Source organism: Macrotis lagotis, chromosome 8 (genome assembly GCF_037893015.1).
Source record: "Macrotis lagotis isolate mMagLag1 chromosome 8, bilby.v1.9.chrom.fasta, whole genome shotgun sequence".
NCBI classification, from domain to species: Eukaryota; Metazoa; Chordata; class Mammalia; order Peramelemorphia; family Peramelidae; genus Macrotis; species Macrotis lagotis.
In genome coordinates this window covers 54,024,092-54,038,874 of record NC_133665.1, presented here as the reverse complement: position 1 = coordinate 54,038,874, position 14,783 = coordinate 54,024,092, and the positions used below count along the sequence as shown (strand labels likewise).

Here is a 14,783-nt window from a genome sequence, read left to right as displayed (position 1 = left end):
TAGTTTCTTGGAATGCAGACTCACATCATCACTGAGCAACTCCCTGTAGTGCCTAGGGGTAAATAAATCTACCCAGAGGCTGTGCTGGGAGGAGTCTTGATTTTCTTTGTCCTCTTCTTCCTCCAACCTGTTGGCTCTACTGTCCCTGTCCCCCATCCCTGGGTTCTCTCCTTCAGGTTCACTGGCCTCTTGTTGCCTGAAAAATCAGTAAGGTGAGCATCAAAATGCCAAGTATCCATATTTCCAGCTCCACACCCAAACTGCTTCCTTGAACACAGGGATGCAGGCTTTCCCTTTATCTAGAACTATACACTAAAGTATATAATATCGTCATTTTCATCACAGCTCAATCATGAACAATAAACATCATTCTGAATATTTAAGCTTTCCTCTTGTGCTGCTTTTTCCTTTTTTGGGGGGGGTGGTGTACAGTGTACAGTGTTTTCTAACTGTATTCATGTAAGTCCTGGTTGTCTCTGAGATAGGTTAATTTCCAGTTATTTATTGTGAGTGAATTTTGTTTTTTAAATCTTTTTTGTTGAGTCTAGGAACAGAGAGGAAGTTTGAGGATTTCTGTGTCATAATTTATGTCTTTCTATCTGACTGAATCTGTGGTTTTGATTAATTTGTTCACTGACTCTAGGATTCTTTTGAATAAGTCATATTTTCTGTAAATATAAAGTATACTCTGGTACAGTTCATATGAAAAGGGCTAGATTTTGAGTCAGAAGAGCTGAAGTCAAATCTCACTTCTGATATTTACTATCTGTGGGACTTAAAGAAAATCAGTAATTCTCTCTGGGTCTCAGTCTTCTTGTTTATTAAATGAGGAAGTTAGACTAGATAGTTTCTAAGGCTTCTTTTATCTTTAAAATCTATCATGTCTCAATTGATCCACAGTAGGATAAGGGAGAAAAGCTGTGTTTCTTTTAGTGGGAATGAACTCTACTGAGCTATCCATAATCTCAAATACTGACCAGAGCATGAATTTTGGTTAGACTTTGGTTTGGTCAACTTTGGGTCAGGACAAGAATAGGATGGTGCTTTCTTCTGGGGAAGCAATGAACAAAAGGGGATACTGGAACCAGTGTCAGTAATGTAGAATCCACAGAAGGTCAAGGGGCAGAAAGGCAAAGTCTTTCCCTGAATACACCAGTAATTATTGTTATTCAGTCACTTCAGTCATGTCTGACTCTTCGTGACCCTGTTTGGAATTTTCCTGGCAAAGATACTGGAGTAATTTGTCATTTTCTATTCTACAGATGAGGAAATTGAGGCATATAAGGTTAAGTGACTTGCCCCAGGTTCACCCAGCTTTGAACTCAAGTCTTTCTGATTCTAGACCCAGGGCTCTATCCACAGAGCCAACTAAATAGACTAGGTAGAAAAGCAAATAAAACTCACCTTTTTAACATCTCAGTCAGTTTCTGTGATGCCTCCAGAACGTGCCGCCTACGCTGCAAGCAAACAGAATCAAAGAGAGACGAAATCTTGCACATCATCTAATCTAATAACCTCATTTTATAGACAGAGTGAGGTCTATAGGGATGAAATGATCTGGCCAAACTTATACAGACAATAAGAGAGAAAGATTCCAAATGAAGCTTCTTTGATGATATATCTAGCAGTCTTTCTATCACACCAAATCAGGATCACACCATGCTTCTTGACCCACAAGAATAAACACATCTTGTAGGGTTTTTTTTCCATCTTGTAGGTTAACTAAAAATTCAAATTTGAGATTTCAAGCGAGACTTTTCAAATGTGCATTTAATACACATTACTTTATAGAGAGAGATCTGCCTTGGGACTAGGAAACTTGAACTCTAATCTTTTCTCTGATTCTATTCCATGTGTATGACCTTAGACCACCCCCCCCAAAAAGAAATCTCTCCTTGTTCTTTCTTTTGGTTTCTTCTTTTCCTTCTTATACTTCTCAAGTCCTTGGAGGGAGAGCAAGAGAGGCATATCTATACCAAAATAACAATTAAATTTCTATTTCTACAGACAGCCCTCATAAGTATTTATAAACTACTCTCTTCAACTCAGATCAATGATATAAGAAAATTCATTTTAAGCATTAATAACCTAATGAAGAAAAGTAATATTATTCCCATTTTACAAATGAGAATACTGAGAACTATTCAGAAATAGAATGCAAACTCAGGTTTTTGGATTCTAAGTCCAGTATTTTGTTTTTTAAAATATGGTTGTGCCAATCTCCCCATTTGGTTTCATCAGTCCTTCTCTCTCCTCCAAACAGTCCCAAGCAGAAAGAATGGAGCCTTACCTCATCAGCAACTTGCTCCTTCAGGTGAGAAAAAGGCATGCCCAACAAATGGAGTTGCCCATGTCCACGCCAGGTAACCTCACAGTGGGAAAGCTGGGAAAAACAAGATATGGAGACATATCACTTCTACAAAGTCAAGGCCAGGGTCAAGCTCCAGACCTCCTCTCTGTGGTCTTCCCTGTGTCTTTTTCCTCCATGAATGATGAAGGAACATACACTGGTCATGTAAAGAGAGAATGAACAACAAATTCACATGTATATGTTTCTTTTTTTTCCCTTTTCACAAGGCAATGGGATTAAGTGACTTGCCCAAGGTCACACAGCTAGGTCTTAAGTGTCAGAGGCTGAATTTAAACTCAGGTCCTCCTGACTCTAGGGCTGGTGCTCTATCCACTATGCCACCTAGCTGCCCCTTCCCATGTATATGGATGGGAATAAGAACAACAGTTTAATAATGTTTCTGACCATCTGTACTTTAACAAGTCGAAGGAATAAGTGGAATTTCAGGGGCTATTGTGATGGGAAAGAACTAGCCTGCAGGCAATCAATTTCTAGGACTAATGAGAACATAGAATGGGTTCCAAAGGATAGCTCAAATGCTTTTCTTAAGTTGGAATTAGGTCATGCAGTTAGGGCAAAAATACAAACTTACTAAGAAGATAAACTGGTATAAAAAAATACTTAATTTTACACAAGAATCCTTCCATAAAACAGGAATGTTTCTTTAAATCATGAACTAATGAGGTTAATTTAAATTAGATTTCAATTTATATATGACTTTTCAGAAAAACTTTATCTCTTATAGAAAGGGAGGCATCCTTGATTGGAGTAGCTAGCACATGCTGCATCCTTAAGCCATAAGTACCAAATAATTTGAATTACTGAATAATTTCTATAGTGTTTTACAGTTTACAAAACATTTTTTCTCAAGTAAAAGCAGTTAGGGCATTGTGAAACAAGTAAATGCAAATTATTCCCATTTCAGAGAAAGTTTAAAAAATAATCCACCCAAGATCACAAAGTGAGTTAGCAGCTAATTATTGTAGTTCAGTAGCCCTCAATTTGTGTCTGACTCTTCACAATCCATCTGGAGTTTTCTAGGATATGAATCCCAGATCTTCTGACTTTAAATCCAGGATTCCATTAATCTCTAAGGCCTCCTGAGTTTTAATGGTTAAAGATAACTTCACAACCCAAAACCTGGGGTGTAATTGGTCAGGGTTTCTACCCACTCTCATCTTGCTATATAGGTTGAAGCAAATTCTTTTTCTAAAATTTAATAAGTTGTCTCCTAGACCTGACTGGAGCAGAGGATTAAGACTTAAGGGGCCCTAGTGTGGATGGAGCTTCCTGGGTCACCTAAGGGTATTAAAAAAAGACTACAAGATAGAGTGGGAGACCTTCACACTTGGCCATTATCTTAATATCCTGACCAGACCTTTTCGATATGGAGGTGAAAGTATGTGCTGGGGATGATGTGCCTACCCAACCTAAGAGCTGCATCATTCATGAATATGCTTCTTATTCCTTTTTTAAGGTTTTTGCAAGGCAAATGGGGTTAAGTGGCTTGCCCAAGGCCACACAGGTAATTATTAAGTGTCCAAGACTGGATTTGAGCCCAGGTACTCCTGACTCCAGGGCCGGTACTTTATCCACTACGCCACCTAGCCGCCCCTTCCTTTTTTTTTTTTGCAAAGCCATGGGGGTTAAGTGACATGCACAAGGTCACACAGCTAGGTAATTATTGAAATGTTTGAGTTCAAATTGAACTTCGGTCTTTTTGACTCCAAGGCTGGTGTGCTATTCACTGTGCCACCTAATTGCCCTATCCTTCTTATTCTCTGGCAAAGTAAATCTTTTTTGACTGTTGGATGACTTATAAACATCATTTCATTCCAATATTGGACCTAAAGCAGAAGGCCTGAGCCTGATTTGGGTCTCTGGAATTGTCTTGGATTATTGTATTGCTGAGAATAGCTAAGTCATTCCTAGTTTATCACTGTACAATATCAATGTTACTGTGGAAAATGATCTCCTTCACTTTGCATTATTACTCCCTTTCCCAACCCATCATGGTTTAAGAGTGAAGAAGGCATATCTAGGCACAAGGGACAACAAAATCCAAAGTAGTAACACATCATACAGTGGCTTTGGAGGCAAAGAACTTGAGTTCAAAGCCTGCCTTAGTCATTTACTGTAGTTCTCTACAAGAAAACTTTCAAAGGCTCTCACTGTTTATTGAACAAATTAGATGGACCTAACCCTAGAATTCAAGGCTTTCCACAATCTGTATCAGAGAGCTAGTATGAGGAAAATGCTTTATAAACTTTAAAGTGCTATACAGAGAACAATTCTTTTTTTTCATCATCATTATCTGCTTTCAATTTATTTTTTTTTGCCTCAATTATAATAGTCTTTCTATTGGTCTACTGCAAGCAAAATGGACTATTTACTTTTTTTTCTATTTTTTTTGCAAGGCAGTACAGTTGAGTCACTTAAAGTGTCTGAGGCTAGATTTGAACTCAGGTCCTCCTGGCACCAGGGGGCTGGTTGGTGCTCTATCCACTGCACCACTTAGCTGCCCTGAAATAGACTATTTTCTGTCAACTTTCTTTATCCTGCCATTTCTTATCTCCAAGCCTTTCCTCATGCCATGGCTTAGAATAGACTGCTCTTCCTTTTCTCCCATCTGTTCTTCTAGTTGTTACCTTCAACACAGACACCTCTGACACTTACCTCCACAGTGTCTGGTATATAATAATCCACTAATAATTGCTAGTTCTCTTATCCTGCCTCTGGCCATTGCAAATGGAAAAGAAACAACACAATACAGAAGGAAGAACACTGAATTTAAGTCAGAAAGATCTGGGTTTAAATACTATCTCTCACACTTGCTAGCTGTAGAACTATGGACAAATCGACAAATCACTTTGCCTATTAAGGCTCAGTTTCCTTATCTGAAAAACAGGGATGATTCCCAACTTTTCTGAAGAGCAATTTGGAATTATTCCCAAAGGGCAACAAAAATCCAGCAATACCACTACTGGGTCTATACCCAGAAGAGATGATGAAAATGGGTAAAAACATCACTTGTACAAAAACATTCATAGTAACCCTTGTTTGTGGTGGCAAAGAATTGGAAATTAAGTCAATGTCCTTCAATTGGGGAATGGCTTAACAAAATGTAGTATATGTATGTCATGGAACACTATTGTTCTGTTAGAAACCAGGAGGGATGGGAATTCAGGGAAGCCTGGAAGGATCTGCATGAACTGATCCTGAGTGAGATGAGCAGAACCAGAAAAACACTGTACACCCTAACAGCAACATGAGGGTGATGACCAACCTTGATGGACTTGCTCATTCCATCAGTGCAACAATCAGGGACAATTTTGGGCTATCTGAGATGGAGAATACCATCTGGAATTTGAAAAAAGATCAAAGTCTATTACCTTCAATTTAGTGGAAAAAAACCGTTATCTTCTTATGTAATTTTGTTTCTTCCTTAAGGATATGATTTCTCTCTCATCAAATTCAACTTAGATCAATGTATACCATGGAAACAACGTAAAGACTGTTAGACTACCTTCTGTGGGGGATGGGGGAGGGAAGCAAGAATGGGGAAAAATTGTAAAACTAAAATTAAATAAAATCTTTCTTAAAAAAATAATAGGGATGTGGGGTGGCTAGGTGGTGCAGTGGATAGAGCACCAGCCCTGGAGTCAGGAGTACCTGAGTTCAAATCTGGCCTCAGGCATTTAATAATTACCTAGCTGTGTGGCCTTGGGCAAGCCACTTAACCCCACTGTCTTGCAAAAACCTAAAAAAAAAAAATAGGGATGATTCCTGAAGTTTCTACCAAGCTGGACTACTGTGTAGATTGGAGAAGATACTATCTATAAAGTGATTTGTTAATCTTAAATCATTATATAAATTAAGCCTATAATAAGCATCATCTCACTCTTTAAAATTTCTTCATTTTTCTTGAATTTGTATTGTGTCTTTGCATACTCATCCCATTCCCATTTGTATCATAGTTATTTATGTACTAATCTTTTCCCCATATCAGATTTTTAAGTTAGTGGAAGCTAGGTCCTGGATCATGAAATAACAGAACATAAAGGCTCAAGTCAATCCTCCAGGTCCTCCTACCTTCACTCCTACTCCCAAGGGATCATCTTTCAGCGCCATGAAGACCCTGGTGCCATCAGTGGATGTCACATTGACATATTCCTCCAGTACTGGGGGACGTTTCAGAACTAGTTTCTTGTCCCTGCAAACAGGTGGTGTCATCTGCAGGAAACCCACATCACTGATGTCCAGGGGACCTTGGTCCAGAAGCTTGTCTAAGTCCCTATAGCATCCACAGGGAACAAACACAAATACTGATAAGCAGGTCTGCAGATTCAGAGACAAAGTTTCCTATTCCCACACTGATCACCAAATTCCCAATTTTGTACAGTAGAAAGAGCACTGGATTATGAATTGGGTAGGATTCCAACTTAAGTTCTGTTACTAATTTGCTGTGTGACCAGCAAATCACTTTTCCACTCTGACCTCTATTTTCTTCATCTAAAAAATGAAAATGACATTTATTAATAATGTATTTAATATTATCAATAATTCACTTATAAACTGAGATATATATTATATATATGTGTGTATACACACACACACACACACACACACACAATCTTTTTTAGTTTTTGCAAGGTAATGGGGTTAAGTGGCTTACCCAGCTAGGTAATTATTAAGTGTCTAAGACCGGATTTGAACCCAGGTACTCCTGACTCCAAGGCCGGTGCTTTATCCGCTAAGCCAACTAGCCGCCCTCATATACTTTAAAAAAAAAAAAAGCCATTCCTCAATTGACAAATACAAATGAGATCAAAGCAATCCATAATCATATGAAAAATTGCTCTAAATCATTACTTATTAGATAAATGCAAATTAAAGCTTCTCTGAGGTACCACCTCTCACCTCTCAGACTGGCCAATATGACCAGAAAGGATAATGATCATTGTTGTAAGGGTTGTGGAAAACCTGGGACACTATTACATTGTTGGTGGAACTGTGAACTCATCCAATCTTTCTGGAGAGAAATTTGGAACTAGGCCCAAGTGCAACAAAAATGTGCATAACCCTTTGATCCAGCATACCACTCCTCCCTCTATACCCTGAAGAGATGATGAAAAAGGGTAAAAACATCACTTGTACAAAAATATTCATAGCAGCCCTGTTTGTAGTGGCAAAGAATTAGAAATCAAGTATATGTCCTTCAATTGGGGAATGGCTTAGCAAACTGTGGTATATGTATGGAACACTATTATTCTATTAGAAACCAGGAGGGATGGGAATTCAGGGAAGCCTGGAGGGATTTGCATGAACTGATGCTGAGTGAGATGAGCAGAACCAGAAAAACAATATACACCCAAACAGCAACATGGGGTGATGATCAACTTTGATGGACTCACTCATTCCACTCAGGGACAATTTGGGGCTGTCTGCAATGGAGAATACCATCTGTATACAAAGAACTGTGGAGTTTGAACAAAGACCAAAGACTATTACCTTTAATTTAGAAAAAAAAAAACCTGTTATCTTATCGTCTGATCTTGCTATCTCTTATACTTTATGTTTCTTCCTTAAGGATATCATTTCTCTCTCATCACACTCAGTTTGGATCAATGTTTACCATGGAAACAATGTAAAGACTGACAAACTGCCTTCTGTGGGGGTCGGGGGTGGGAAGTAAGATTAGGGGAAAAATTGTAAAACTCAAAATAAATAAAATCTTTTAAGATTTATTAAGAATTTCTGTCCCAAGAACCTCATGAGTTCAGTAAGACAAGAATTATTTTTCCCATTTATAAAATGAGGGAATGGATTCAAGAGGGGCTACAATGATATGCCCAGGTTACACAACTCCTAAGTAAGTGTTGGAGCAGTGACTTGAACTCACATCTGCTGACTCCAAGACCAGGGTTGTAGCCCCTGTAAAACAAATTTCCATCCTTCCACATTCATCATCTCATCTGACTCTTCTATGAGTAGGGAAAATATTGTTATCTTCACTTTACAGAAACTCAGGCACAGAACAATTGTTAGTCAATACTACTGATTTAAGTTTTGTGGACTTTCCATCAAACCAACTCCTCTTCATTTCAATGCCTTCTCTTTCTGTTAATTATTTCCTATTTTATCCTATATATGTTTGTTTGTCTGATGTCTCCCCATTAGATTGTAAGCTTCATAAGGAAAGGGATTGCCTTTTGCCTCTTTTTGCATCCCAGAGCTATGCTTCATGAGCAAAGCACAACTGTAGTAGGTCAAAAGAGACAGATGTGCGAATTTAGATATCCCTACTCCAAAAAACCTATTTGTGTCACACCTGTGGTAGAGCCTTCCAAGCTTATATAGGTCTGAACTACAGTTGGGACACACTTTACCTTAACTCCATCATAGTGATGTCATTTTGGTTCTCTTTGAGAATGAAGAACAACCAACCAACCAAGTCCAGGACATGGCATAGTGCCCACCTTATAATAGGTACTTAAGAAATAAATACCTTGCTGCTTTTGCATGGTAGTCACCTTACAACATTTACACCTACCTGTTGTTCCAAGCCTCTTGGAAGTCCTCAGGAGAAAAGGGTGGGTTGATATCTTTGGGAGGGGAGTCAGGATAAATTGGTTCTTCCTCTAGTCCAAAGGTTAGCTTCTTGACTAACTCCAGCTTTTGCCTCTTGGGTTTTGGAGCTATTCGAACATCAGACAGAATTAATGAGGAGCCTGTACAGAGATACTAGATCGCTTAATTTCTTTAGGGCTGCTCCCTAATTTACAGTCTCCTATAATGCCTTGGTGGAACCAAGATCCATGAGCTTCATAAACTCATTCATCAAAAATGTCTTTCTCCAAAGCTGAGGGATATATCAACCTCAAACACCCTCAGCCACCCTAAATAAACTACTTCATCCATGTCACCTGGGAAGATATCTACAACCTTATGGAGCCTTTTCCCAAGGCTGAAATCACTTCTAGGGCACCTGAAGTTCAATCCTTCTGAGTACAACTGGGATTAGATTAAAATGTAACTGAGAAATATTTAAGGAAATACATAAAAACACAACAAAACATAGATGATGATACTATTGATTTTCTAAGACAATATACAGCCAACATATTTTTTTGTTCGACACCATTGTTACAGGTGTTAATCAGAGGCAGTTTGTGATTTGTCCTAAAATGAAACCCCCAAAAAAGCTAGTTATCATAGATATGTAGAATCCAGAAGATCAGGGTGATTGTCCCAGGTAATATCTGGTACTTGACATATGCTCAGTTTTATAGTCTTGATCCTATTAGCCTCCTTGAAGCACTTTAGGAAGGCTTAAATATCATTTTGTCTATGTGTTTCCATGAAGATATTTATAAAAAAAGCTTGCTGGAGCTTGGTCCCTTCCAAAAAAAATAAAAAGGCCAAGACCACAGCATATCATATCAGATCTGATCTGTTGATTAGCTTGGCTGAACTATTTATTCCTCTTCATTTTTGTTCCTGGAATTGAGTTCAAAGCTTCATGGAAATCACTTAACCTCTCTGTGCCTTAGTTTCTTCATCAATAAAAGGGGAATAATAATAGCACCTACCTCTTCAGGTAGTTTTAAGGATAATATGAAGTATGAGTAAAGCACTTTGTAAACTTTAAAGCAGTATATAAATGCTATTATTATTATTATTATTATTATTATTACAGGTGATTCTCTGGGAGTAGGAGAATAAGAGATATAATGGGAAATGTAGGTGATATTAAAATAAAAGATATCAATTAGGACCAAAAAATGCTTATTGGATTTGGGAGGATTTGATTTTTTTTCCTGTGGTCCTACAGGGTTGAACTAGAAGCAATGGGCAGAAATATAAAGAGGAAGAATCTAATGCAGAAGAAAAAATTTTAATGATTGTTTTTGTTTAGTTATTTTCAGTTGTGTCTGATCTTGGGGTTTTCCTAACAAAGGTCCTGGAGTCCTTTGCCATTTCTTTCTCCAGCTCAGTTTACAGATAAGGAAACTGAGGCAAACAGGGTCCAATGATTTGCCCAGGATCACACAACTAGAATGTGACTGAGGTTGGATTTGAACTCAGGCCTTCCTAATTTCAGACCCAACATTCTATCCATTGGGCCACCTAGCTGCCTATCTATATCAGGGATCAGCAACATACAAGAATGACCTGCCATGATTTTTACATTTTTTAAATAAAAGTTCTATAGCATTTAAAGATATAGCTTGTGAGTAACATAGAAACAGGGGGCTAGTATATTTGGCCCTCCTTATCAGGGATGTCATACTTCAGGTGGGGAGTTCATCTAGGTGACCTATGAGATTTTTTCTATGATATAGATTTCAAGGTAGGTCTATTATATTCTTAGGGTTGGTGAGCCTGCTCATGGGATTGAACAGCTCTGATTCTTTCTCTAGCCAACTTACTCAATGTGAAATCCTCTGAGAATAAAAACTCAGATTCTTTCTTCTCCTCGTCACCTTTGAGGTCAAGATTCAAGCTCCGTTTCTTGGAGCTGCTGTCCCCAAGCTCTGTGTGGTTTTTGCTAGGGGAGATGCCATTCTGTTGATGCTGGGTGCTGATGGAAGAGAGAATGGTATCCCCAGAAGTGATGGCTTCTTCAAATGTCAGTTTGTTCTTCTGGGGTTTTGAGACTCTGGATGGTGGGAGAGGGTGATCTCCTGGAGGAAAAGCCAACATTGTCATAGGTTAGAAGTAAAGGAGGCATATCTAGGGAGAAGGGTCAACAAAATCAATAGTACAGGTCATCATATAATGGTTTTGGAGTCAAAGGACCTAGATTCAAATTCTGCCTCTGTCATTCATTACCTATGTGACTTATATGGGCCTCATTTTCCTCATCAATGGAGGCAGCTAAGTCAGAACCCTGAGCCTGGAGTGAAGATACTTGCTAGCTACATGGCCCTGGGCAAGTCACTGTACTTCTGTTTGCCTAATCCGCTGAAGAAGGAAATGGCAAACCACTCCAGTATTCTTGCCAATAAAAGCCCATGGATGGTATGATCCACAGGATCTTGAAGAGTCAGATGAGACTATCAATTGCTGGGGAATATAAGAAGAAAACAAAAGACAATCTTTACCCTCAAGGACATTACAATCTAATAATGAGAAAAGATGCGAGGGTCAAATGAAATAATATTTGCAAAGTACTTAAGCACCAGCATCTGGCTCATAGTAAGTGCTATATAAATATTAGCTATTTAAAAAAATTAAGTTCTTTTTTAAACTAAAATACAAAATAAGAAAAAAACTGCCATTATATACAGCAGAATATGAGAGGATTCAAAATATAAGGCAACAGATTTCCATTTCAAGAATGTGTATATAATAAATATACACAATGTGATCAAAATTGTCCATCTTTCCTTTGCTTTGTAGTTTTTCTTTTGATCTGTCATGCAATTTTTACTTTACTCCCCCCTCCCCCCGAGAGCTATATATATATATATATATATATATATATATATATATGTATCTATCTGTGGATACACATACACATATGGATACAGATACACACTCACAGATACTTTTATAGATACATATATACACATACTCAAAAAAAAAATATATATATATACCCATAACATTATACTTGTAAGATGTATGGAAGACCATACTATGCTTATTTCTTCTTATCCTGTTTCTCTGATGGTGGATAGTATCTTTTTTTAAAGTTCAAGTCTTTCCATATTTTTCCAAATCCACCAGCTCATCTCAAGCAACACAGCAATATTTTTACCTCATACTAATTTCTTTATTTTTAAAAAAATGCTTATATTTATTATATATATGTTATATATATTCTGTGACTGGAAGTGAGTGGTGCATGCTTTCTAGACTGTGGAAATAAATTTACTTATTTTAAATAGTTTAAAACAATATTAATATTTTTTAATTTTTATTAAAGATATTATTTGAGTTTTACAATTTTCCCCCAATCTTGCTTCCCTCCCCCACCCCCACCCCCACCCCCACCCCACAGATAGCACTCCATCAGTCTTAACTAACAATATTAATATTGCTGACAGATAGTACAGTTCCTATTTTTCTCCTTTGATTAAATCTTTTTAGCTTTAATTTTATCTAAGATCATGATTACTACCCCTGTTTTTATTACATAACAAATTCTATTCCTGATCTTTATATTTGTGTATCTCTCATTTTTATAACATTTCTTGAAAGCAACAACCTCTCCTCACTCCTCTGCTTTACTCCTACCCACTTCCTTGCCCTACTCTTTGGCTTAACCGAACAACGCTTCAAGAATTCCTCCCTAGGGGTGGCTAGGTGGCGCAGTGGATAAAGCACCGGCCTTGGAGTCAGGAGTGCCTGGGTTCAAATCTGGTCTCAGACACTTAATAATTACCTAGCTGTGTGGCTTTGGGCAAGCCACTTAACCCCATTTGCCTTGCAAAAAAAAAAAAAAACCCTAAAAAAAATAAGAATTCCTCCCTTACACATTCTTCTATACCCCTCCTTATCCTATTCCTTCACCTTTTAACTTAGTACTCTTTCCTAGCCCCTTAGCCTCTTATTTCTTTCTGAATTAAGAAGGCTTTTTGTAACCCTTTTAGATACACATTTATAGTTCCCTCTTTAATCCATTTCTGATGAGTAAGTTTTCAGAACTACCAGTCCTCATTCTCCATCTAATTCCTCTGTATCAGTTCTTCCTCTCTCATTTTCTCCCTCAAGTAAATTGAAGAGATTGGACTAGGCAGCATCTACGGTTTCTTTACATTTTAAATGTTATCATTCAAATTAAATAAAATCTTTCTTTTATTTAAAAAATGTTATTCCAGGATGGGGGCTTCTATATTAACCACCCTAACAGCTTTTGTTTCTTTATAACAACTGCTATAGTTTTTTTTTATGTTTTTTGCAAGGCAATGGGGTTAAGTGGCTTCCCCAAGGAAACACAGCTAGGTAATTAAGTGTCTGAGGACAGATTTGAACTAACTCCAGGGCTGGTGCTCTATCCACTGTGCCATCTAGCAGTCCCATTCTAGGTTCATTCTCGATGCTACTACTACTCATTTGTTCTTGTATAGACTATTAAAACAAGTCTCCTTACTGGTCTCCCTGCCTCCATTCTTTCCCTTTTAGTACTTCCAGTCATAGTCTTATGCACACCCAACTGCCCATGGTTTAGTTCACGGATGGCCCTTGGCAAAGTCACCTAATCTTGTGTAAAATGATGATCACATTGGGTTCAATGTCCCTTAAATTCTACATTTAAGATCCTTTATATAAAGTGTACCATAGACTTGGGAGATAGGTAGTACAAGAATTACCAATGATTACTTTTTTTTTTGCCAGGCAATGGGGTTGAGTGGCTTGCCCAAGGCCACACAGCTAGGTAATTAGTAAGTGTCTGAGGGGCATTTGAACTCAGGTAACTCCTGACTCCAGGGTCAGTGCGACACTTAGCCGCCCCATCAATTATTTTTTGGATGAGGAAAATGGGCCACAGAGAACGGACCTGTTTTGCTTGGGTTCTGGTAGTATCAGGCGTAATCCCAGCTCACTTTTCTTCAGTATTTTTCAGGATTGAAAGTGTTAATCCAGAGAGGGGGGCTGGGCAAACTTTTATTATTTTTGTTTGACAGATGAGGTGAGATCGAGTTACATAACGGGGGGGGGGGGGGTGTCCAAACCCGGATCTCCTCCTGGGTCAGAGTTAAGTGACTCGGTCACAAGGTGAGAAAGAACTTTAAAAGGGGGGAGTCTGCGCTTTCTCCTATGGACATTATGGGCCCAGGTTCTCTACACAAAATAAAAACAATTCACATTTAGTAAATTTTGTAAAGTCGGTAATGTTATTACCCCCGCTTTACAGAGGGGGAAACTGAGGCTCGGGCCAATCACAACACTGGCTAACAGTAGTTTCAGGGCTGTGACTCGGCCTCGCAGCCACCTGGTGAAGACGGGGCTGTTATCATCCGGCCGAGGGGGTTGGTGCCATGCCCGGGGGCACACGGAGCCTTCCGACTCGGGCCACGCCGATTGCGGGCCCATCCGGACAACGGCTACCCCTGCAAGGACTGCTGCTGGCCGGCCTCCTCCCCGGGCTAGGCCCCCGGCCCGACCCCGGCCCACCTTCCAGCTCCGCTAAGACTTCCAACTCGGACGCAAACTGGTCTTCGAACTCGTCTTCGATTCCGTAGAGCTCCTGTTCGTAGTCCCCCATCGTGGCTCCGGATGGGCAGGGGCCTCGGTTCTGGGGGCCGCGGGCCCCCCAGCCCCCCCCAAACCGGGGCCGGCCACAGGTTCCAAAAGACCCGCGCTTCTCCGGGGCCACGCGATGCGCGCGCACCCCGGCCCCCGGCGAGTTCCGGGAACGTTCCGCCCCTCCCGGCCAATCACTGTCCCCGAGCTCGGCTGGGGGCGTTACGTCCTCTCCCAT

General features: G+C 39.3%; 1 protein-coding gene across 2 annotated transcripts in view; it reads right to left on the bottom strand.

Annotated features, from left to right (window-relative positions):
• Window positions 1-14,753, bottom strand: part of CHTF18 (chromosome transmission fidelity factor 18) — a 59,641-nt gene extending 44,888 nt beyond the window's left edge. Inside the window, exons 1-7 of one of the 2 annotated variants that reach the window (XM_074197110.1) lie at window positions 14,477-14,753; window positions 10,783-11,037; window positions 8,904-9,048; window positions 6,443-6,644; window positions 2,291-2,383; window positions 1,405-1,457; window positions 25-196 (exon numbers count right to left, since the gene is read on the bottom strand). In XM_074197110.1, the coding sequence (XP_074053211.1) occupies window positions 25-196; window positions 1,405-1,457; window positions 2,291-2,383; window positions 6,443-6,644; window positions 8,904-9,048; window positions 10,783-11,037; window positions 14,477-14,567 (1,011 nt within the window). In that variant the 5' untranslated portion in view covers window positions 14,568-14,753. The remainder of the gene's footprint in view (window positions 1-24; window positions 197-1,404; window positions 1,458-2,290; window positions 2,384-6,442; window positions 6,645-8,903; window positions 9,049-10,782; window positions 11,038-14,476) is intronic. The other variant, XM_074197109.1, reaches the window with a different exon arrangement.
• Between the last annotated feature and the right edge of the window lie 30 nt (window positions 14,754-14,783).